Here is a 26,277-nt window from a genome sequence, read left to right on the forward strand (position 1 = left end):
CAGGGGACAGAGAGATAGAGCGATGGAAGGGATAGAAAGATTGAGAGAAAACAGATTAATATAGGTTGACAAGATATCAGAGCTCTGTCTCATTCCGGATAGTGAGGAAAGAAGGAGGAGAACATAAGGGGGGAAACCTTTAAAGAAAGAAAGGTGAGTAAAAAGGGAAGGAAAAAGGAGGGAGGAGAAAGAGAGGTGGTAAAATTATACCTTCTTCCCTCATTCGTTTCAGTGACCCTCTATAAAGGGGGATGTGGTCGTGCCTGGGGGAGTCTGTGCTTTGTGCTTAGGACTGAGTTGACCGTTGTCTATTACTGCAAACCAAATGGCACCCTATTCCCTACAGAAAGAGGTAGTTGTATTGGGGGGTATCTAGGTAGTTGTATTGGGGGGTATCTAGGTAGTTGTATTGGGGGTATCTAGGTAGTTGTTTTGGGGGAATCTAGGTAAAGAAAGAGGTAGTTGTATTGGAGGGTATCTAGGTAATTTTATTGGGGTGTATCTAGGTAGTTGTATTGGAGGGTATCCAGGTAGTTGTATTGGAGGGTATCCAGGTAGTTGTATTGGAGGTATCTAGGTAGTTGTATTGGAGGGTATCTAGGTAGTTGTTTTGGAGGTATCTAGGTAGTTGTATTGGAGGGTATCTAGGTAGTTGTTTTGGAGGTATCTATACCAGAATAGAGGGCTGCTCTGACTTTCGAAAGGTCCAGTCTCTATGGGCTTCTTTCTATCTCTTTCTCTATGCTGTTTCTGAGACTCTTTCCTTCCCTCGTTCCTCTAACTTTCTCTCTCATTCTCCCACATTCACCCCCTCAACCTCTCCTCCTCATCCTCCTCCTCTTCTTTCTCTCTCTCCAATCCTCCCTCGTCCTTTCACCTATATTTATCCAGTTTCTCTCCTCTTCCTCCTACTCTCTCTCTCTTCCTTTTTTCTCCTCCTTTAAATATTTTTATCTCTCAGTCGTTCTCCAACTCTTTCTCTCCCTCAGAACGATGAGGTGGTATACACGCCGTCGCTCTCGGACTGTCTGTCTATCGCTGGTCGTTGCCTCCCTCTCTCTCCATCTCCTCCTCACCGTACTATCTCGCTCCGTCTACCAGAACCACTGTGACGCCCCCTCCCCTCGTCAGACACACCTCCACACCCTCCGAGCCCTGGTGGATACCAACTACACCTCCAGGATGTCGGACAACCACGCCAGCTATGCCAAGACACCCCCGGGCACCAGAAAAGTGAACTCTTCCCATATGGACAGCAATGGCCCTCAAAAAATGTCCGAAAAGGACGCGGTCACAACCAAAATGGCCGTCAAGGTAGGTCATGGACATAAGGCGGAAGGTCCTGTAGACTCACTCACCATGACGGAAAGGGTAGGAAAGTTTGGCTCGATGGGGATTAAGCCTATGGGATCCGGGATGTCAAAATTAGAGGCTCTTTTTAGCCACCCGCTCTACAACATGCCAACCCCGCCCATCCATGAAGATGATTGGCTGCTGAAGGTGAAGCCCAAAGGGAAGGCGCGCGAGACGAGCACACAGATGTGGTGAGTTTACGGAAGTAGCGTGATTGTTCTGAAAAAACAGACGCATGCGGCATGATCCTTTAGTTCATTACGGCAAATATCCCTCCTATTTCTCCTGGCGCCTCCTCCACTTCCTCCTCTGAACTACTTCTCTCTTGTCCTCTCCTCCTGTCGTCTCCTCCTCTTAACTACTTCTCTCTTGTCCTCTCCTCCTGTCGTCTCCTCCTCTGAACTACTTCTTTCTTGTCCTCTCCTCCTGTTGTCTCCTCCTCTTAACTACTTCTCTCTTGTCCTCTCCTCCTGTCATCTCCTCCTCTTAACTACTTCTCTCTTGTCCTCTCCTCCTGTTGTCTCCTCCTCTTAACTACTTCTCTCTTGTCCTCTCCTCCTGTCGTCTCCTCCTCTTAACTACTTATCTCTTGTCCTCTCCTCCTGTCGTCTCCTCCTCTTAACTACTTCTCTCTTGTCCTCTCCTCCTGTCGTCTCCTCCTCTTAACTACTTCTCTCTTGTCCTCTCCTCCTGTCGTCTCCTCCTCTGAACTACTTCTCTCTTGTCCTCTCCTCTTGTCGTCTCCTCCTCTTAACTACTTCTCTCTTGTCCTCTCCTCTTGTGTCTCCAACCCTCTTCTCCTCTCCCTCTCTTTCCCCCTCCACCCTCCCCAGGGTGAGTGACAGTGACATCGGCGATGACTCAGCCCATTGGAACAGGAGCAGTGACAGCCACCCCCCCTGGCTGAGGTTCCATCTTGGTATCTCCCGTTGGCAGCTCTACCCCCACCTGGACCCCAACATGGCACCTCTTGCTCAGCAGCTCAGCACACACCGTATCGTCAGCGCAGGTGTGCGTGTGGTGTGTGGTGTGTGGTGTGTGTGTGGCGGAATAGGGGGAAGTTCCCCTTTGACACTGATCTTGGATCAGTATAGCAATTTCCCCACTAAGGGGGTTAAGGTTAGAATTGGGGGAGGGGAAGCTGATCCTAGATGTCTGTCAAAGGGAAACTTCACCCTGGAGTGTGTGTGGGTGGTGTGTGTGGGTGGGTGATGTGTTTGGGTGGTGTGTGTGTTGGGGAGGGGTCTTGGGAGCCTGATTGTTGGGTGTGGGAGATATGGTGGTATTATGTCCTGTACACACAGATAATTAAGTAGCACCCTAGAACACTATGTAGTTTACTACACCAGTGCCCTACTGTTAAAATCGCTGGGTGAGTTCCATTAATATCTCCTGTAGTGTACACTCGTATACTATTACACCAAAAGCATTGGCTTGGTGGAGGCATGGGCTAGTTGGAGTAGCCAACATATTTCTTATACCAGTCATGTCCTTTCAAATTAGTGAAGGGAAGTGAACAGGTGCACACTTTGGGAGGAAGGACAGATTGGGAGAATTGCAATTGCATTTCCTTAATCCCTCCCCTCTTCTCATCCGATGGGTTTTGAGAAGGAGGTGAAGAGAGAGGACGTGAGGAATCAAGGCAATGCAGTTGAGATTCTCCCATAGCTGGGAGGTAGTCTCTGTTGTGACGTTTAGAGTCAGGTATGAGGAGACCCCTAGTGGAATAATGTAGAACTGCACGATGAAAACATACAAACTGGATGACCTTATTTAGTTTCAAACAGGGGAACCCTGTGTGTGTGTGTGTGTGTGTGTGTGTGTGTGTGTGTGTGTGTGTGTGTGTGTGTGTGTGTGTGTGTGTGTGTGTGTGTGTGTGTGTGTGTGTGTGTGTGTGATAGAGAGAGCTCAGTGTGTACTCAGTATGTGAAGTTCAAGTGTTGCTATGGTAACCCGTCTCTCTCTCTCAGTGCAGAAGTCTGGAGGGACACAGCTCAAGCTGGTGATGTCATTTCCTAACTACGGACAGGCCATCCTCAAACCAATGAAGTGAGAGACTTACACACACACGCACACGTACACACGTACAGTACCAACAGTTTGGACCCACCTACTCACTCAAGGGTTTTCACTTAATTTGTACTATTTTCTACATTGCAAAATAATAGTGAAGACATCAAAACTATGAAATAACACAAGTGGAATCATGTAGTAACCAAAAAAGTGTTGAACAGTATATTTTATATTTGAGATTCTTCAAAGTAGCCACTCTTTGCCTTGATGACAGCTTTGCACACTCTTGGCTTTCTCTCAACCAGCTTAATGAGGTAGTCACCTGGAATGTATTTCAATTAAACAGGTGTGCCTTGTTAATGTTAATTTGTGGAATTTCTTTCCTTCTTAATGCGTTAGAGCCAATCAGTTGTGTTGTGACAAGGTAGGGGTGGTATACAGAAGATAGCCCTATTTGGTAAAAGACCAAGTCCATATTATGGCAAGAACAGCTCAAATAAGCAAAGAGAACGACAGTCCATCATTACTTTAAGAAATTAAGGTCAGTCAATTCGTAAAATTTCAAGAACTCCGAAAGTTTCTTCAAGTGCAGTCGCAAGAACCATCAAGCACAGAGTTCAAGTAACAGACACATCTCAACATCAACTGTTCAGAGGAGACTGTGTGAATCAGGCCTTGATGGTCGAATTTCTGCAAAGAAACCACTACTAAAGGACACTAATAATAAGAAGCGACTTGCTTGGCCCGAGAATCACGGGCAATGGACATTAGACCGGTGGAAATCTGTCCTTTGGTCTGATGAGTGCAAATTTGAGATTTTTGGTTCCAACCGGCGTGTCTTTGTGAGATGCAGAGTAGATGAACAGATGATCTCTGCATGTGTGGTTCCCACCGTGAAGCATGGAGGAGGAGGTGTGATGGTGTGGGTGTGATTTGCTGGTGACACTGTCAGTGATTTATTTAGAATTCAAGGCACACTTAACCAGCATGGCCACCACAGCATTCTGCAGCGATACGCCATCCCATCTGGTTTGTTCTTAGTGGGACTATAATTTGTTTTTCAAAAGGACAATGACCCAAAACACACCTAAAAGCTAGGGGGCACTATTTTTATTTTTGGAAAAATAACGTTCCCAAAGTAAACAGCCTATTTCTCAGGACCAGATGCTAGAATATGCATATAATTGACAGCTTAGGATAGAAAACACTCTAAAGTTTCCAAAACTGTAAAAATAATGTTTGTGAGCATAACACAACTGATATTGCATAATAATCCAATCAGGAAGTGACTCTTATTTTGAAACCATTGTGTTCCTATGCATCCCTATTGACCATTGAAAGGGATATCAACCAGATTCCTTTTTCTATGGCTTCCCTAAGGTGTCTACAGCCTTTAGACGTAGTTTCAGGCCTTTATTTTGAAGAATGAGCGTGAACGACCACATTGCGTAAGTGGATAGGTGGGGGCTCTCAGAGTGATTCTTGCGCAAAAGAGAGAGGCAGCCATTGTTCCTCCCGGTCCTAGTGAAAAGCCAACTGTCCCAGTTGATATATTATCGAATAGATATTTGAAAAACACCTTGGGAATTGATTATAAAAAACGTTTGCCATGTTTCTGTCGACATTATGGATATAATTTAGAATTTTTGTCTGCGTTGTCGTGACCGCTATTTCCGGTGGATTCCTGGGCATAACACACCAAACTAACGGAGGTATTTGGATATAAAAAATATCTTTATGGAACAAAAGGAACATTTGCTGTCTAACTGGGAGTCTCGTGAGTGAAAACATCCGAAGATCATCGAAAGAGACGGTTAATTTGATTGTTTTTCTGATTTTCGTGACCAAGCTTCCTCATGCTAAGTGTACATAATGCTATGTTAGGCTATCGATAAACTTACACAAATGCTTGTATTGCTTTCGCTGTAAAGCATCATTTCAAAATCTGAGTTGACAGGGTGATTAACAAAAGGCTAAGCTGTGTTTCGCTATATTTCACGTGTGATTTCATGAATATGAATATTTTCTAGTAATATTTTTTGACTGTTGCGCTATGCTATTCAGCGTTGCTGATGACAAATATACCGGATCCGGGATGGGTAGTTCTAAGATTAAGATGTGTAAGGGCTATTTGACTAAGAAGGAGAGTGATGGAGTGCTGCATCAGATGACCTGGCCTCCAAAATCACCCGACCTCAACCCAATTGTGATGGTTTGGGGTGTATAGTCTGAATATCTGTGTTCCTGTGTTGACTGTGTATGGTCTGTATAGCTGTGTTCCTGTGTTGACTGTGTATAGTCTGTATAGTTGTGTTCCTGTGTTGACTGTGTATAGTCTGAATATCTGTGTTCCTGTGTTGACTGTATCTCTGTCAGACAAGAGCGTGATGAGGAGACCAACTTCAACCTCTACTACTTCTCTGACTTTGAGAGACACAACGCAGAGATCGCTGCTTTTCACCTGGACAGGTAAACAATGAGTCTGTTTCTCACCTTGATAGCAACAGTCAGGGAGTATACAGCATACCACACCACTGACTGAATGGTGGAGAGTAGAGCAGACATTAAGAAGCATTAAATATGGACCCCTCTCTCTCTCTCTCTCTCTCTCTCTCTCTCTCTCTCTCTCTCTCTCTCTCTCTCTCTCGCTCTCTCTCTCTCTGTCTCTCTCTCTCTCTCTCTCTCTCTCTCTCTCTCTCTCTCTCTCTCTCTCTCTCTCTCTCTCTCCCATATTTTTCTGCCTCTCTCTCCTCTCCCTCTCGCTACACCCCCCCACCCCCCTCTCTCTCTCTCTCTCTCTCTCTCTCTCTCCCATCTTTTTCTGCCTCTCTCTCCTCTCCCTACACCCCCCCACCTCTCCCTCTCCTATCTCTCTCCCCTGTCCCTCCTCTCCTCTCCCCTCTCTCTCAGGGTGTTGGGTTACAGGCGGATCCCCCCAGCCGTTGGGAGGCTGGTTGACGTGGTAACAGAGATCAAAGACATCACCACTGACCACAAACTGGCCCGGACCTTCTTCACCTCTCCTGGTCTGTTTATCATTATTTCACTCCTTCCTTCCTTCACTCTATCCCTCTGTCACACTCACCCCATCTCCCTCTCTCTCACTCCTCTTTCTTTACCAACTCTCTCCTTATATTACATGTTTCACATCTCTGTTTTCTCTAGTGGGGAATATGAAAATAGATGCTGCATATTATTCAGCGGAAAGGCAATTTTTGCTGAATTAATTTCTTTCATTTTCAATCTTTCTCTCTGTCAGCTCTTGAATTGCTGCCTCTCCTGTCATCTACACTGATGATGAAGAGAAGAGTGCACTCAAACTCTCCTCTCCTCTCCCCCCTCCATCCCCCTCTATCTCCCCTAGTGAATAATGTGTGTTTCTATGGCCAGTGTTCCTACTACTGCAGTACGGAGCACGCTGTGTGTGGTCGACCCCAGAACCTTGAGGCCTCCCTGGCCATGATGCTGCCGGACACCTCCTTGGCCACCAGACGTAGCTGGAGGTCTCCCTGGAAACGCTCCTACAGCCGCAGCAAACTGGCAGTGTGGGTATAGAGTCTATAGCTATATCTATAGATAGATAATAACTCTAACCCTAGCCTCAACTCCAACTCTAGCCTCAACTCTAACCCTAGCCTCAACTCTAACACTAGCCTCAACTCCAACTCTAACCCTAGCCTCAACTCTAACCCTAGCCTCAACTCTAACCCTAACCTCATCCCTAACTCTCAACCCTAACTCTAACCCTAGCCTCAACTTTAACTCTTACCCTCAACCCTAAATCTAATCCTAGCCTCAATCCTAACTCTAACCCTCAACCCTAAATCTAATCCTAGCCTCAACCCTAACTCTAACCCTCAACCCTAATTATAACCCTCAACCCTAATTCTAACCCTCAACCCTAACTCTAACCCTCAAAACGAATTCTAACCATCAACCCTAACTCTAACCCTATCCTCAACCCTAATTCTAACCCTCAACCCTAACTCTAACCCTCAACCCTAATTCTAACCCTCATCCCTAACTCTAACCCTATCCTCAACCCTAATTCTAACCCTCAACCCTAATTCTAACCCTCATTCCTAACTCTAACCCTCAACCCTAACTCTAACCCTCAACCCTAATTCTAACCCTCAACCCTAACTCTAACCCTATCCTCAACCCTAACTCTAACCCTCAACCCTAATTCTAACCCTCAACCCTAACTCTAACACTAGTCTCAACTCTTACCCTGTTGTCATGTTGCAGGTGGGAGAAAGACCCAGACTACTGTGACACAGTGAAGAAGACCCCACCATACAACAAGGGAACCAGACTGGTGGACCTGATAGACATGACAATACTAGACTTCCTCATGGGTAGGTCTGGCCTGGGGAGGGAAGGAGACTGGTGGACCTGATAGACATGACTATACTAGACTTCCTCATGGGTAGGTCTGGGCTGGGGAGGGAGACTAGTGGACCTGATAGACATGACTATACTAGACTTCCTCATGGGTAGGTCTGGGCTGGGGAGGGAGACTGGTGGACCTGATAGACATGACTATACTAGACTTCCTCATGGGTAGGTCTGGGCTGGGGAGGGAGGGAGACTGGTGGACCTGATAGACATGACAATACTAGACTTCCTCATGGTTTGGTCTGGGCTGGGGAGGGAGACTAGTGGACCTGATAGACATGACTATACTAGACTTCCTCATGGGTAGGTCTGGGCTGGGGAGGGAGACTGGTGGACCTGATAGACATGACTATACTAGACTTCCTCATGGGTAGGTCTGGGGCTGGGGAGGGAAGGAGACTGGTGGACCTGATAGACATGACAATACTAGACTTCCTCATGGTTTGGTCTGGGCTGGGGAGGGAGACTAGTGGACCTGATAGACATGACTATACTAGACTTCCTCATGGGTCGGTCTGGGCTGGGGAGGGAGGGAGACTAGTGGACCTGATAGACATGACTATACTAGACTTCCTCATGGGTAGGTCTGGGCTGGGGAGGGAAGGAGACTGGTGGACCTGATAGACATGACTATACTAGACTTCCTCATGGGTAGGTCTGGGCTGGGGAGGGAGACTAGTGGACCTGATAGACATGACTATACTAGACTTCCTCATGGGTCGGTCTGGGCTGGGGAAGGAGACTAGTGGACCTGATAGACATGACTATACTAGACTTCCTCATGGGTAGGTCTGGGCTGTGGAGGGAAGGAGACTAGTGGACCTGATAGACATGACTATACTAGACTTCCTCATGGGTAGGTCTGGGCTGGGGATGGAAGGAGACTGGTGGACCTGATAGACATGACTATACTAGACTTCCTCATGGGTCGGTCTGGGCTGGGGAGGGAGGGAGACTAGTGGACCTGATAGACATGACTATACTAGACTTCCTCATGGGTCGGTCTGGGCTGGGGAGGGAGGGAGACTAGTGGACCTGATAGACATGACTATACTAGACTTCCTCATGGGTCGGTCTGGGCTGGGCAGGGAAGGAGACTGGTGGACCTGATAGACATGACTATACTAGACTTCCTCATGGGTCGGTCTGGGCTGGGGAAGGAGACTGGTGGACCTGATAGACATGACTATACTAGACTTCCTCATGGGTCGGTCTGGGCTGGGGAAGGAGACTAGTGGACCTGATAGACATGACTATACTAGACTTCCTCATGGGTTAGTCTGGGCTGGGGAGGGAAGGAGACTAGTGGACCTGATAGACATGACTATACTAGACTTCCTCATGGGTAGGTCTGGGCTGGGGAGGGAAGGAGACTGGGGGACCTGATAGACATGACTATACTAGACTTCCTCATGGGTTAGTCTGGGCTGGGGAGGGAAGGAGACTAGTGGACCTGATAGACATGACTATACTAGACTTCCTCATGGGTAGGTCTGGGCTGGGGAGGGAAGGAGACTAGTGGACCTGATAGACATGACTATACTAGACTTCCTCATGGGTAGGTCTGGGCTGGGGAGGGAAGGAGACTGGGGGACCTGATAGACATGACAATACTAGACTTCCTCATGGGTCGGTCTGGGCTGGGGAAGGAGACTAGTGGACCTGATAGACATTACTATACTAGACTTCCTCATGGGTCGGTCCGGGTCAGGACATAATAATATATTAGAACTATAATAGTAATGAGACTGTAATAGTAATACCTTTCTATTGTGCTGTTCATGGAGACCAAAGTCTTTTCAATTAGCAGAAAGAGGAAAAAGGTGAAGATAAAACACAAACAAACACACGTTCAACACTAACTATTGTGTTCCAGGTAATATGGACCGACACCACTATGAGACGTTTGACAAGTTTGGCAACAACACTTTCCTTCTGCACTTAGACAATGGGAGGGCGTGAGTATCCTGACAAGGACATTGATGATCTGTTTTTCTTAATGGTGTGTGTGTCTGACACTGTCTGTGTGCTGACTACAGGTTTAACTAACGTTAGTTGATTGTAACATGGACACTGTCTGTGTGCTGACTACAGGTTTAACTAACGTTAGTTGATTGTAACATTGACACTGTCTGTGTGCTGACTACAGGTTTAACTAACGTTAGTTGATTGTAACATTGACACTGTCTGTGTGCTGACTACAGGTTTAACTAACGTTAGTTGATTGTAACATGGACACTGTCTGTGTGCTGACTACAGGTTTAACTAACGTTAGTTGATTGTAACATGGACACTGTCTGTGTGCTGACTACAGGTTTAACTAACGTTAGTTGATTGTAACATTGACACTGTCTGTGTGCTGACTACAGGTTTAACTAACGTTAGTTGATTGTAACATTGACACTGTCTGTGTGTTGACTACAGGTTTAACTAACGTTAGTTGATTGTAACATTGACACTGTCTGTGTGTTGACTACAGGTTTAACTAACGTTAGTTGATTGTAACATTGACACTGTGTGCTGACTACAGGTTTGGACGTCACTCTACAGATGAACCCTCTATCCTGACACCTCTGGAGCAGTGCTGCAGGTATAACATGGGGTGCATAATTAAGCCCCAAGACTCGATGTCCGCACCCCCGCAGGAATCTAAGTAGCATAATAAAAACATCTCCATAAAAATACATCTGTTTCTGATAGAGATATCTGTTTCTGATAGAGATATCTGTTTCTGATAGAGATATCTGTTTCTGATAGAGATATCTGTTTCTGATAGAGATATCTGTTTCTGATAGAGATATCTGTTTCTGTTAGAGATATCTGTTTCTGATAGAGATATCTGTTTCTGTTAGAGATATCTGTTTCTGATAGAGATATCTGTTTCTGATAGAGATATCTGTTTCTGATAGAGATTTCTGTTTCTGATAGAGATATCTGTTTCTGATAGAGATATCTGTTTCTGATAGAGATTTCTGTTTCTGATAGAGATATCTGTTTCTGATAGAGATATCTGTTTCTGATAGAGATATCTGTTTCTGATAGAGATATCTGTTTCTGATAGAGATATCTGTTTCTGATAGAGATATCTGTTTCTGATAGAGATTTCTGTTTCTGATAGAGATATCTGTTTCTGATAGAGATATCTGTTTTTGCATGGGCTGCGTCTCAATCCACCCCATCCACCGGTGTTGGCCTTCCTCATCTACAGTGGGAGGTGGCAGAGCCACACCGGTGTTGGCCTTCCTCATCTACAGTGGGAGGTGGCAGAGCCACACCGGTGTTGGCCTTCCTCATCTACAGTGGGAGGTGGCAGAGCCACACCGGTGTTGGCCTTCCTCATCTACAGTGGGAGGTGGCAGAGCCACACCGGTGTTGGCCTTCCTCATCTACAGTGGGAGGTGGCAGAGCCACAGCGGTGTTTAACAGACCAGCAGACATCCAGAAATGTGTATTTCTAAAAACATAGATAGCATCCGAACGGTTTGGCGTACAAAGTAATGTGACCACTCTATGGAAAGATAAGACTCAGGAACACGATGGTGTTCTAACAAAGTAATGTGACCACTCTATGGAAAGATCAGACTCAGGGACATGATGGTGTTCTAACAGAGTAATGTGACCACTCTATGGAAAGATAAGACTCAGGAACACGATGGTGTTCTAACAGAGTAATGTGACCACTCTATGGAAAGATCAGACTCAGGAACACGATGGTTGTTCTAACAGAGTAATGTGACCACTCTATGGAAAGATAAGACTCAGGAACATGATGGTGTTCTAACAGAGTAATGTGACCTCTCTATGGAAAGATAAGACTCAGGAACACGATGGTTGTTCTAACAGAGTAATGTGACCACTCTATGGAAAGATCAGACTCAGGGACATGATGGTGTTCTAACAGAGTAATGTGACCACTCTATGGAAAGATCAGACTCAGGGACATGATGGTGTTCTAACAGAGTAATGTGACCACTCTATGGAAAGATCAGACTCAGGGACATGATGGTGTTCTAACAGAGTAATGTGACCACTCTATGGAAAGATCAGACTCAGGAACACAATGGTGTTTTAACAGAGTAATGTGACCACTCTATAGAAAGATAAGACTCAGGAACACGATGGTTGTTCTAACAGAGTAATGTGACCACTCTATAGAAAGATAAGACTCAGGAACATGATGGTGTTCTAACAAAGTAATGTGACCACTCTATGGAAAGATAAGACTCAGGAACACGATGGTGTTCTAACAGAGTAATGTGACCACTCTATGGAAAGATAAGACTCAGGAACACGATGGTGTTCTAACAGAGTAATGTGACCACTCTATGGAAAGATAAGACTCAGGAACATGATGGTGTTCTAACAGAGTAATATGACCACTCTATGGAAAGATAAGACTCAGGAACACGATGGTGTTTTAACAGAGTAATGTGACCACTCTATGGAAAGATAAGACTCAGGAACATGATGGTGTTCTAACAGAGTAATGTGACCACTCTATGGAAAGATAAGACTCAGGAACACGATGGTGTTCTAACAGAGTAATGTGACCACTCTATGGAAAGATAAGACTCAGGAACATGATGGTGTTCTAACAGAGTAATGTGACCACTCTATGGAAAGATAAGACTCAGGAACACGATGGTGTTCTAACAGAGTAATGTGACCACTCTATGGAAAGATAAGACTCAGGAACACGATGGTTGTTCTAACAGAGTAATGTGACCACTCTATGGAAAGATAAGACTCAGGAACACGATGGTGTTCTAACAGAGTAATGTGACCACTCTATGGAAAGATAAGACTCAGGAACACGATGGTGTTCTAACAGAGTAATGTGACCACTCTATGGAAAGATAAGACTCAGGAACACGATGGTGTTCTAACAGAGTAATGTGACCACTCTATGGAAAGATAAGACTCAGGAACACGATGGTGTTCTAACAGAGTAATGTGACCACTCTATGGAAAGATAAGACTCAGGAACATGATGGTGTTCTAACAGAGTAATGTGACCACTCTATGGAAAGATAAGACTCAGGAACACGATGGTGTTCTAACAGAGTAATGTGACCACTCTATGGAAAGATAAGACTCAGGAACATGATGGTGTTCTAACAGAGTAATGTGACCACTCTATGGAAAGATAAGACTCAGGAACACGATGGTGTTCTAACAGAGTAATGTGACCACTCTATGGAAAGATCAGACTCAGGAACATGATGGTGTTCTAACCAAAGGGGTTAAACATGTGTAAAAAACAATAGAATAATTCAGTATCTTTCTCATAACTCTTTGATAAAGGAGACACTTGAAAACAAACTTCCTTCTGCTGCATTGTTTTTCCGTGTATGAATCTGTTATTCAATGTGTTTCTGTAGGATAGTATTTAAAAAAAATATATATATACCAAGAGGTCCTAAAATTCTAAATAAAATAACTAAATGACCATCTTAAAACAATTCAGTATGTTATCTTAGTAGAACCCCCATCACTACCCCAGCATCATCATATATTCCTCTTCTGTCTCATAGCTCTCACTCCATCACTCTCTCTCTCTCTAGGATCCGTCGCTCCACACTCCTACATCTGCGTCTCCTCTCCCTGCCCCAGTACCGTCTCAGTGATGTCATGAGGGACTCCCTTTCCCATGATCCTCTATTCTCCGTGGCCCCCCTCCTCTCAGAGCTGCACCTCTCCGCCCTGGACCGTCGCCTAGTGACCGTACTCCAAACCGTGAGCCGTTGCCAGGAGCGACAACGTAGTCGCCATGGAGAAGGCGATGATGATGTCATCTATGATGATGTCACTGATTATGAGACTTTGGTTAAACACGTGACACCTGCAGGGTAGTGTTGTCACGTCCCCTCGACAACAGCATTTCAACCATCTGAAGGAAATATGTCATGGCGCATCACCATGGTGATGATGATTTGTGTGTGACATCATTGCATCAGCAAGTCACAAGAGTGACATAATTACATTTAGAGTTCCTGGCATCATTCATTTGGCTCCTAACTGTTAGAGAGAGGATAGCTGTGTCCGCAGTGTCACAGTAGTTAGGGAATAGGATGCCTTTCCAGACACAGACTATGTGTAGGTTTAGTGTGGTGTATGAATGGATGAATGTTTATGTTTAAATCACTGTGTACATTTATTATTAGGCCTCATTAAATGTTGTCTTACTTAATACATGGAGCGTACTTAGTGAAATCAAGCTCAGTTTTAGCATATACTTTTATTTAAGAGGATAGTTCAACCCTAAATCAAAGTCATTCTAATTGAGTAATGATATTGCATTTTACAAAAGTGTTTTACAAAGAACAAAAAAAAAATATGATATTAAATAGAAACATGTGATTGAAGGGCCCGATTCAGACTTGAGATGAGTAGACTCAACATTGTGACTTAAGTCCATGTGAAGTCAAATTATCTTCAGTATGAATAGGGCCTGAAGTGAATAACAGTGTGGTTGTACAGTCTTGTACATTAATTGTTAACAGTAATGAAGCTACTGTAATGATTCCCCAATTTGTTGTGCCGTCACCCACGGCGACCCAAAAGACTATGGGCAACATTTTCCTCTCGCTAAACCTCACGCAAAGAGTTAAAGAAATACTGCTTAATGACAAGTTTGGTATTGTATTTATACAAAGCAAAGCTCAGTCAAAAGCCATGAGACATGTAGAAATAGGCCAAGATGCTATATTATACTATATTAAACTCTATATTAGACCCTATATTATACTATATTAAACCCTTTAGTAGACCCTATAGTATACTATATTAAACCCTATATTATACTATATTAAACTCTATATTAGACCCTATATTATACTTTATTAAACCCTATAGTAGACCCTGTAGTATACTATATTAAACCCTATAGTAGACCCTATCTTATACTATATTAAACCCTATAGTATACTATATTAAACCCTATTGTAGACCCTGTAGTATACTATATTAAACCCTATAGTAGACCCTATATTATACTATATTAAACTCTATATTAGACCCTATATTATACTATATTAAACCCTATTGTAGACCCTGTAGTATACTATATTAAACCCTATAGTAGACCCTATCTTATACTATATTAAACCCTATAGTAGACCCTATCTTATACTATATTAAACCCTATAGGAGACCCTATATAATACTATATTAAACCCTATAGTAGACACTATAGTATACGATATTAAACCCTATAGTATACTATATTAGACCCTATATTATACTATATTAAACCCTATAGTAGACCCTATATTATACTATATTAAACCCTATAGTATACTATATTAGACCCTATATTATACTATATTAAACCCTATAGTACACCCTATATTAAACTCTATTAAACCCTATAGTAGACCCTATATTATACTATATTAAACCCTATATTATACTATATTAAACCCTATAGTATACTATATTAAACCCTATATTATACTATATTAAAACCTATAGTATACTATATTAAACCCTATATTATACTATATTAAACCCTATAGTAGACCCTATAGTAGACTATATTAAACCCTATAGTATACTATATGAAACCCTATAGTAGAGCCTATAGTATACTATATTAAACCCTATAGTAGACTATATTAAACCCTATAGTATACTATATTAAACCCCATAGTATACTATATTAAACCCTATAGTATACTATATTAAACCCTATAGTATACTATATTAAACCCTATAGTATACTATATTAAACCCTATAGTATACTATATTAAACCCTATAGTATACTATATTAAACCCTATAGTAGACCCTATAGTATACTATATTAAACCCTATAGTATACTATATTAAACCCTATAGTAGACCCTATAGTATACTATATTAAACCCTATAGTAGACCCTATAGTATACTATATTAAACCCTATAGTAGACCCTATAGTATACTATATTAAACCCTATATTATACTATATTAAACCCTATAGTAGACCCTATAGTATACTATATTAAACCCTATATTATACTATATTAAACCCTATAGTAGACCCTATAGTATACTATATTAAACCCTATAGTAGACCCTATAGTATACTATATTAAACCCTATATTATACTATATTAAACCCTATAGTAGACCCTATAGTATACTATATTAAACCCTATATTATACTATATTAAACCCTATAGTATACTATATTAAACCCTATAGTAGACCCTATAGTATACTATATTAAACCCTATTGTATACTATATTAAACCCTATAGTAGACCCTATAGTATACTATATTAAACCCTATAGTAGACCCTATAGTATACTATATTAAACCCTATAGTAGACCCTATAGTATACTATATTAAACCCTATATTATACTATATTAAACCCTATAGTAGACCCTATAGTATACTATATTAAACCCTATATTATACTATATTAAACCCTATAGTAGACTATATTAAACCCTATAGTATACTATATTAAACCCCATAGTATACTATATTAAACCCTATAGTATACTATATTAAACCCTATAGTATACTATATTAAACCCTATAGTATACTATATTAAACCCTATAGTATACTATATTAAACCCTATAGTATACTATATTAAACCCTATAGTAGACCCTATAGTATACTATATTAAACCCTATAGTATACTATATTAAACCCTATAGTAGACCCTATAGTATACTATATTAAACCCTATATTATACTATATTAAACCCTTTAGTAGACCCTATAGTATACTATATTAAACCCTATATTATACTATATTAAACCCTATAGTAGACCCTATAGTATACTATATTAAACCCTATAGTAGACCCTATAGTATACTATATTAAACCCTATATTATACTATATTAAACCCTATAGTAGACCCTATAGTATACTATATTAAACCCTATATTATACTATATTAAACCCTATAGTATACTATATTAAACCCTATAGTAGACCCTATAGTATACTATATTAAACCCCATTGTATACTATATTAAACCCTATAGTAGACCCTATAGTATACTATATTAAACCATATAGTAGACCCTATAGTATACTATATTAAACCCTATAGTAGACCCTATAGTATACTATATTAAACCCTATATTGTACTATATTAAACCCTATAGTAGACCCTATAGTATACTATATTAAACCCTATATTATACTATATTAAACCCTATAGTAGACCCTATATTATACTATATTAAACCCTATAGTAGACCCTATATTTAGTCATATAAAGTAAACATGTCTAAAAAGTGTCTTCTGCTGACATTGCAGTTTTTCAAGAATTTTCCTGATGTTTGCAGAGATCATATTTGCGATAAATGCTGCGGATGTTGGCTTAAATCAACTTTAAAATTCAAGTGTAGTATGCTTGTTGACTATGTGCTTTCAATTCAATCCCAAGCAGAGTCATCTTGTGTTCAGAACTTCTTGTTGTGTTCAGGTCTCCTTTCATTCAGGTCAATTTGCTTCCGTGTGTGTTGACAGTGCTATAAACCACAGCGAGGTCCTCCTGTGAGAGAGGTCTGATGAGAAAGGATATGTTGTCATCAAACCTCACTTCTAGGATCTCATTTAAAGTAATTGTTTCAAGTTTCAAGTTATATTAGTCGTATGTACAGGATACACATGGTATACACCGTCCAACTAAATGCTTACTGGCAGGTTCCTTCTCAATAATGCAACAAGACATAATAACAGATAACAATACAAACATAAAGAAAATGTCTCAGAAAATTAGAACAAAGATTTTAGCATAAGTATAATACAGGAAGAAAAATAAACTAAAGTAAAAAATAAATAAATAAATAAAACCTATAAAAATAACAATAATGAGGCTATACAGGGGTACAGGTTAGTCGAGGTTATTGAGGTAATATGTACATGTACTGTAGGTAGGGGTAAAGTGCAAATGGTCCGGGTAACCATTTGTTTAATTGTTCAACAGTCTTATGGCTTGGGGGTAGAATCTGTTAAGGAGCCTTTTGGTCTTAGACTTGGCGTTCGGTACCGCTTGCCATGCAGTAGCAGAGACAACAGTCAATGACTTGGGTGGCTGGAGTCTTTGACAATGTTTTGGGCCTTCCTCTGACAGCGCCTAGTATAGTCCTGGATGACAGGAAGCTTGGCCCCAGTGATGTACTGGGCCGTACGCACTACCCTCTTTAGCGCCTTACGGTCAGATGCTGAGCAGTTGTCAAGATGCGCTCAATGGTGCAGCTGTAGAACTTTTTGACGATCTGGGGACCCATGCTAAATCTTGTTAGTCTCCTGAGGGGGAATAGGCATGGTTGTGCCCTCTTCACAACTGTCTTGGTGTGTTTGGACCATGATAGTTTGTTGGTGATGTGGACACCAAGGAACTTGAAGCTTTCGACACACTCAACTACAGCTATGTTCATATGAATGAGGGCGTGTTCGGCCGTCCTTTTCCTGTAGTCTACAATCAGCTCCTTTGTCTCGCTCACATTGAGGGAGAGGTTGTTGTCCTGACCTCCTCCCTATAGGCTGTCTCAGTGTTGTCGGTGATCAGGCCTACCACTGTTGTGTCATCTGCAAACTTAATGATGGTGTTGGAGTCATGCTTGGCCATGCATTCGTGGGTTAACAGGGAGTACACGAGAGGACTAAGCACGCACCCTTGAGGGGTCCAGTGTTGAGGATCAGTGGCAGATGTGTTGTTGCCTACCCTTACCTCCTGGGGGCAGCCCGTTAGGAAGTCCAGGATCCAGTTGCAGAGGGAGGTGTTTTGTCCCAGGGTCTTTAGCTTAGTGATGAGTTTTGTGGACACTATGGTGTTGAACTCTGAGCTGTATTCTCACATAGGAGTGCCTTTTGTCCAGGTGGGAAAGGGCAGTGTGGAGTGCAATTGAGATTGTGTCATCTGTGGATCTGTTGGAGGGGGGTATGCAAATTGGAGTGGGTCTAGGGTTTTCGGGATGATGGTGTTGGTGTGAGCCATGACCAGCCTTTAAAAGCACTTCATGGCTACAGAGGTGAGTGCTACAGACAGGTTACCTTGGCGTTCTTGGGCACAGGGACTATGGTGGTCTGCTTGAAACATGTAGGTATTACAGAGAGGTTGAAAATGTCAGTGAAGACACTTGCCAGTTGGTCCGCGCATGCTGTGAGTACACATCCTGGTACTCCGTCTGGCCCCGCGGTCTTGTGAATGTTGACCTGTTTAAAGGTCTTGCTCACATCTGCTACAGAGAGCGTGATCACACAGTTGTCCAGAACAGCTGGTGCGCTCATGCAAGCTTCAGTGTTGCTTGCCTCGAAACGAGGATAAAAGGCATTTAGCCTGCCTGGGCAGTTCGTGCCTGTGTTTCCCTTTGTAGTCTAATAGTTTGCAAGCCCTTCCACATCCAATGATCGTCAGAGCCGCTTTGCCTGTTTGATGGTTCAAAGGCATAGAGGGATTTCTTATAAGCGTCTGGATTGGTTTCCTGCTCCTTGATAGTGGCAGCTCTAGCCTTTAGCTCAGTGCGGATGTTGCCTGTAATGCATGGATTCTGGTTGGGATATGTACATACAGTCACTGTGGGGATGACGTCATCGATGCACTTATTGATGAAGCCAGTGGCTGAGGTGGAATACTCCTCAATGCCATCGGATGAATCTGGGAACAGATTCCAGTCTGTGCTATTAAAACAGTCCTGTAGCTTAGCATCCATGTTATCTGACCACCTCCGTATTGAGCGACTCACTGGTACTTCCTGCTTTTTGTTTTTGCTTGTAAGCAAATCATCATCAAATCAAATGTATTTATAAAGCCCTTCTTACATCAGCTGATGTCACAAAATGCTGTACAGTAACCCAGCCTAAAACCCCAAACAGCAAGCAATGCAGGTGTAGATGCACGGTGGCTAGGAAAATCTCTCTGGAAAGGTCAGAACCTAGAAAGAAACCTAGAGAGGAACCAGGCTATGAGGGGTGGCCAGTCCTCTTCTGGCTGTGCTGGGTGGAGATTATAACAGAACATGGCCAAGATGTTCAAATGTTCATAGATGACCAGCAGGTTCAAATAATAATTATCACAGTGCAGAAACGAGGAGGATAGAATTAGGCTCAGATCTGCCAAATGGAGGGCGAGAGAGAGCTTTGTACGCATCTCTGTGTGGAGTAAAGGTGGTCAACAGTTTTTTTTCTTTCTTCTGGTTGCACATGTGACATGCTGGTAGAAATTAGGTAAAAACTGATTTAAGTATTGCTGTATTAAAGTCCCCGGCCACTAGGAGCGCCACTTCTGGATGAGGATGTTCTTTTTTGCTCATGGACTTATACAGCTCACTGAGTGGCCTTATACAGCTCACTGAGTGGACTTATACAGCTCGCTGAGTGGCCTTATACAGCTCACTGAGTGGACTTATACAGCTCACTGAGTGGCCTTATACAGCTCACTGAGTGGCCTTATACAGCTCACTGAGTGGCCTTATACAGCTCACTGAGTGGACTTATACAGCTCACTGAGTGGCCTTATACAGCTCACTGAGTGGCCTTATACAGCTCACTGAGTGGCCTTATACAGCTCACTGAGTGGCCTTATACAGCTCACTGAGTGGACTTATACAGCTCACTGAGTGGCCTTATACAGCTCACTGAGTGGACTTATACAGCTCACTGAGTGGCCTTATACAGCTCACTGAGTGGCCTTATACAGCTCACTGAGTGGCCTTATACAGCTCACTGAGTGGCCTTATACAGCTCACTGAGTGGACTTATACAGCTCACTGAGTGGCCTTATACAGCTCACTGAGTGGCCTTATACAGCTCACTGAGTGGCCTTATACAGCTCGCTGAGTGGCCTTATACAGCTCACTGAGTGACCTTATACAGCTCACTGAGTGGCCTTATACAGCTCGCTGAGTGGCCTTATACAGCTCACTGAGTGGACTTATACAGCTCACTGAGTGGCCTTATACAGCTCACTGAGTGGCCTTATACAGCTCACTGAGTGGCCTTATACAGCTCACTGAGTGGCCTTATACAGCTCACTGAGTGGACTTATACAGCTCACTGAGTGGCCTTATACAGCTCACTGAGTGGCCTTATACAGCTCACTGAGTGGCCTTATACAGCTCGCTGAGTGGCCTTATACAGCTCACTGAGTGACCTTATACAGCTCACTGAGTGGCCTTATACAGCTCGCTGAGTGGCCTTATACAGCTCACTGAGTGGACTTATACAGCTCACTGAGTGGCCTTATACAGCTCACTGAGTGGCCTTATACAGCTCACTGAGTGGCCTTATACAGCTCACTGAGTGGACTTATACAGCTCACTGAGTGACCTTATACAGCTCACTGAGTGGCCTTATACAGCTCACTGAGTGGCCTTATACAGCTCACTGAGTGGCCTTATACAGCTCACTGAGTGGACTTATACAGCTCACTGAGTGGCCTTATACAGCTCACTGAGTGGACTTATACAGCTCACTGAGTGGCCTTATACAGCTCACTGAGTGGCCTTATACAGCTCACTGAGTGGCCTTATACAGCTCACTGAGTGGCCTTATACAGCTCACTGAGTGGCCTTATACAGCTCACTGAGTGGCCTTATACAGCTCACTGAGTGGCCTTATACAGCTCACTGAGTGGCCTTATACAGCTCACTGAGTGGACTTATACAGCTCACTGAGTGGCCTTATACAGCTCACTGAGTGGACTTATACAGCTCACTGAGTGGCCTTATACAGCTCGCTGAGTGGCCTTATACAGCTCACTGAGTGGCCTTATACAGCTCACTGAGTGGCCTTATACAGCTCACTGAGTGGACTTATACAGCTCACTGAGTGGCCTTATACAGCTCGCTGAGTGGACTTATACAGCTCGGTGAGTGGCCTTATACAGCTCACTGAGTGGACTTATACAGCTCGCTGAGTGGCCTTATACAGCTCGCTGAGTGGCCTTATACAGCTCACTGAGTGGCCTTATACAGCTCACTGAGTGGCCTTATACAGCTCACTGAGTGGCCTTATACAGCTCACTGAGTGGCCTTATACAGCTCACTGAGTGGACTTATACAGCTCACTGAGTGGCCTTATACAGCTCACTGAGTGGCCTTATACAGCTCACTGAGTGGACTTATACAGCTCACTGAGTGGCCTTATACAGCTCGCTGAGTGGCCTTATACAGCTCACTGAGTGGACTTATACAGCTCACTGAGTGGCCTTATACAGCTCACTGAGTGGCCTTATACAGCTCACTGAGTGGCCTTATACAGCTCACTGAGTGGCCTTATACAGCTCACTGAGTGGCCTTATACAGCTCGCTGAGTGGCCTTATACAGCTCGCTGAGTGGCCTTATACAGCTCACTGAGTGGCCTTATACAGCTCGCTGAGTGGCCTTATACAGCTCGCTGAGTGGCCTTATACAGCTCACTGAGTGGCCTTATACAGCTCGCTGAGTGGCCTTATACAGCTCACTGAGTGGACTTATACAGCTCACTGAGTGGCCTTATACAGCTCACTGAGTGGCCTTATACAGCTCACTGAGTGGCCTTATACAGCTCGCTGAGTGGCCTTATACAGCTCACTGAGTGACCTTATACAGCTCACTGAGTGGCCTTATACAGCTCGCTGAGTGGCCTTATACAGCTCACTGAGTGGACTTATACAGCTCACTGAGTGGCCTTATACAGCTCACTGAGTGGCCTTATACAGCTCACTGAGTGGCCTTATACAGCTCACTGAGTGGACTTATACAGCTCACTGAGTGGACTTATACAGCTCACTGAGTGGCCTTATACAGCTCACTGAGTGGCCTTATACAGCTCACTGAGTGGCCTTATACAGCTCACTGAGTGGACTTATACAGCTCACTGAGTGACCTTATACAGCTCACTGAGTGGCCTTATACAGCTCGCTGAGTGGCCTTATACAGCTCACTGAGTGGCCTTATACAGCTCACTGAGTGGCCTTATACAGCTCACTGAGTGGCCTTATACAGCTCACTGAGTGGCCTTATACAGCTCACTGAGTGGCCTTATACAGCTCACTGAGTGGCCTTATACAGCTCACTGAGTGGCCTTATACAGCTCACTGAGTGGACTTATACAGCTCACTGAGTGGCCTTATACAGCTCACTGAGTGGACTTATACAGCTCACTGAGTGGCCTTATACAGCTCACTGAGTGGCCTTATACAGCTCACTGAGTGGCCTTATACAGCTCACTGAGTGGCCTTATACAGCTCACTGAGTGGACTTATACAGCTCACTGAGTGGCCTTATACAGCTCGCTGAGTGGACTTATACAGCTCGGTGAGTGGCCTTATACAGCTCACTGAGTGGACTTATACAGCTCGCTGAGTGGCCTTATACAGCTCGCTGAGTGGCCTTATACAGCTCACTGAGTGGCCTTATACAGCTCGCTGAGTGGCCTTATACAGCTCACTGAGTGGACTTATACAGCTCACTGAGTGGCCTTATACAGCTCGCTGAGTGGACTTATACAGCTCGGTGAGTGGCCTTATACAGCTCACTGAGTGGCCTTATACAGCTCACTGAGTGTCCTTATACAGCTCACTGAGTGGCCTTATACTGCTCGCTGAGTGGACTTATACAGCTCACTGAGTGGACTTATACAGCTCGCTGAGTGGACTTATACAGCTCACTGAGTGACCTTATACAGCTCACTGAGTGGCCTTATACAGCTCACTGAGTGGCCTTATACAGCTCACTGAGTGGACTTATACAGCTCACTGAGTGGCCTTATACAGCTCGCTGAGTGGACTTATACAGCTCACTGAGTGGCCTTATACAGCTCACTGAGTGGCCTTATACAGCTCACTGAGTGGCCTTATACAGCTCACTGAGTGGCCTTATACAGCTCACTGAGTGGCCTTATACAGCTCACTGAGTGGCCTTATACAGCTCACTGAGTGGCCTTATACAGCTCGCTGAGTGGCCTTATACAGCTCACTGAGTGGACTTATACAGCTCACTGAGTGGCCTTATACAGCTCACTGAGTGGCCTTATACAGCTCACTGAGTGGCCTTATACAGCTCGCTGAGTGGCCTTATACAGCTCACTGAGTGACCTTATACAGCTCACTGAGTGGCCTTATACAGCTCGCTGAGTGGCCTTATACAGCTCACTGAGTGGACTTATACAGCTCACTGAGTGGCCTTATACAGCTCACTGAGTGGCCTTATACAGCTCACTGAGTGGCCTTATACAGCTCACTGAGTGGACTTATACAGCTCACTGAGTGGACTTATACAGCTCACTGAGTGGCCTTATACAGCTCACTGAGTGGCCTTATACAGCTCACTGAGTGGCCTTATACAGCTCACTGAGTGGACTTATACAGCTCACTGAGTGACCTTATACAGCTCACTGAGTGGCCTTATACAGCTCGCTGAGTGGCCTTATACAGCTCACTGAGTGGCCTTATACAGCTCACTGAGTGGCCTTATACAGCTCACTGAGTGGCCTTATACAGCTCACTGAGTGGCCTTATACAGCTCACTGAGTGGCCTTATACAGCTCACTGAGTGGCCTTATACAGCTCACTGAGTGGCCTTATACAGCTCACTGAGTGGACTTATACAGCTCACTGAGTGGCCTTATACAGCTCACTGAGTGGACTTATACAGCTCACTGAGTGGCCTTATACAGCTCACTGAGTGGCCTTATACAGCTCACTGAGTGGCCTTATACAGCTCACTGAGTGGCCTTATACAGCTCACTGAGTGGACTTATACAGCTCACTGAGTGGCCTTATACAGCTCGCTGAGTGGACTTATACAGCTCGGTGAGTGGCCTTATACAGCTCACTGAGTGGACTTATACAGCTCGCTGAGTGGCCTTATACAGCTCGCTGAGTGGCCTTATACAGCTCACTGAGTGGCCTTATACAGCTCGCTGAGTGGCCTTATACAGCTCACTGAGTGGACTTATACAGCTCACTGAGTGGCCTTATACAGCTCGCTGAGTGGACTTATACAGCTCGGTGAGTGGCCTTATACAGCTCACTGAGTGGCCTTATACAGCTCACTGAGTGTCCTTATACAGCTCACTGAGTGGCCTTATACTGCTCGCTGAGTGGACTTATACAGCTCACTGAGTGGACTTATACAGCTCGCTGAGTGGACTTATACAGCTCACTGAGTGACCTTATACAGCTCACTGAGTGGCCTTATACAGCTCACTGAGTGGCCTTATACAGCTCACTGAGTGGACTTATACAGCTCACTGAGTGGCCTTATACAGCTCGCTGAGTGGACTTATACAGCTCACTGAGTGGCCTTATACAGCTCACTGAGTGGCCTTATACAGCTCACTGAGTGGCCTTATACAGCTCACTGAGTGGCCTTATACAGCTCACTGAGTGGCCTTATACAGCTCACTGAGTGGCCTTATACAGCTCACTGAGTGGCCTTATACAGCTCACTGAGTGGCCTTATACAGCTCACTGAGTGGCCTTATACAGCTCACTGAGTGGCCTTATACAGCTCGCTGAGTGGACTTATACAGCTCGGTGAGTGGCCTTATACAGCTCACTGAGTGGCCTTATACAGCTCGCTGAGTGGACTTATACAGCTCGCTGAGTGGACTTATACAGCTCGCTGAGTGGCCTTATACAGCTCGGTGAGTGGCCTTATACAGCTCGTTGAGTGGCCTTATACAGCTCGGTGAGTGGCCTTATACAGCTCGTTGAGTGGCCTTATACAGCTCACTGAGTGGCCTTATACAGCTCGCTGAGTGGCCTTATACAGCTCACTGAGTGGACTTATACAGCTCACTGAGTGGCCTTATACAGCTCACTGAGTGGCCTTATACAGCTCACTGAGTGGCCTTATACAGCTCGCTGAGTGGCCTTATACAGCTCACTGAGTGACCTTATACAGCTCACTGAGTGGCCTTATACAGCTCGCTGAGTGGCCTTATACAGCTCACTGAGTGGACTTATACAGCTCACTGAGTGGCCTTATACAGCTCACTGAGTGGCCTTATACAGCTCACTGAGTGGCCTTATACAGCTCACTGAGTGGACTTATACAGCTCACTGAGTGGACTTATACAGCTCACTGAGTGGCCTTATACAGCTCACTGAGTGGCCTTATACAGCTCACTGAGTGGCCTTATACAGCTCACTGAGTGGACTTATACAGCTCACTGAGTGACCTTATACAGCTCACTGAGTGGCCTTATACAGCTCGCTGAGTGGCCTTATACAGCTCACTGAGTGGCCTTATACAGCTCACTGAGTGGCCTTATACAGCTCACTGAGTGGCCTTATACAGCTCACTGAGTGGCCTTATACAGCTCACTGAGTGGCCTTATACAGCTCACTGAGTGGCCTTATACAGCTCACTGAGTGGCCTTATACAGCTCACTGAGTGGCCTTATACAGCTCACTGAGTGGCCTTATACAGCTCACTGAGTGGCCTTATACAGCTCACTGAGTGGCCTTATACAGCTCACTGAGTGGCCTTATACAGCTCACTGAGTGGCCTTATACAGCTCACTGAGTGGCCTTATACAGCTCACTGAGTGGCCTTATACAGCTCA

General features: G+C 44.2%; 1 protein-coding gene across 1 annotated transcript; it reads left to right on the plus strand.

Annotated features, from left to right (window-relative positions):
- Positions 1-907: 907 nt before the first annotated feature.
- LOC110487255 (extracellular serine/threonine protein kinase FAM20C-like) lies at positions 908-13,617 on the plus strand. Its single transcript, XM_036942575.1, has 10 exons — positions 908-1,544; positions 2,187-2,362; positions 3,324-3,402; positions 5,743-5,835; positions 6,277-6,392; positions 6,731-6,911; positions 7,615-7,724; positions 9,641-9,722; positions 10,295-10,354; positions 13,329-13,617. The coding sequence occupies exons 1-10, from the start codon at positions 994-996 to the stop codon at positions 13,615-13,617; spliced, it is 1,737 nt and encodes a 578-aa protein (XP_036798470.1). The 5' UTR covers positions 908-993.
- Positions 13,618-26,277: the final 12,660 nt, after the last annotated feature.

This window comes from Oncorhynchus mykiss, chromosome 13, assembly GCF_013265735.2.
Source record: "Oncorhynchus mykiss isolate Arlee chromosome 13, USDA_OmykA_1.1, whole genome shotgun sequence".
Lineage (NCBI taxonomy): Eukaryota > Metazoa > Chordata > Actinopteri > Salmoniformes > Salmonidae > Oncorhynchus > Oncorhynchus mykiss.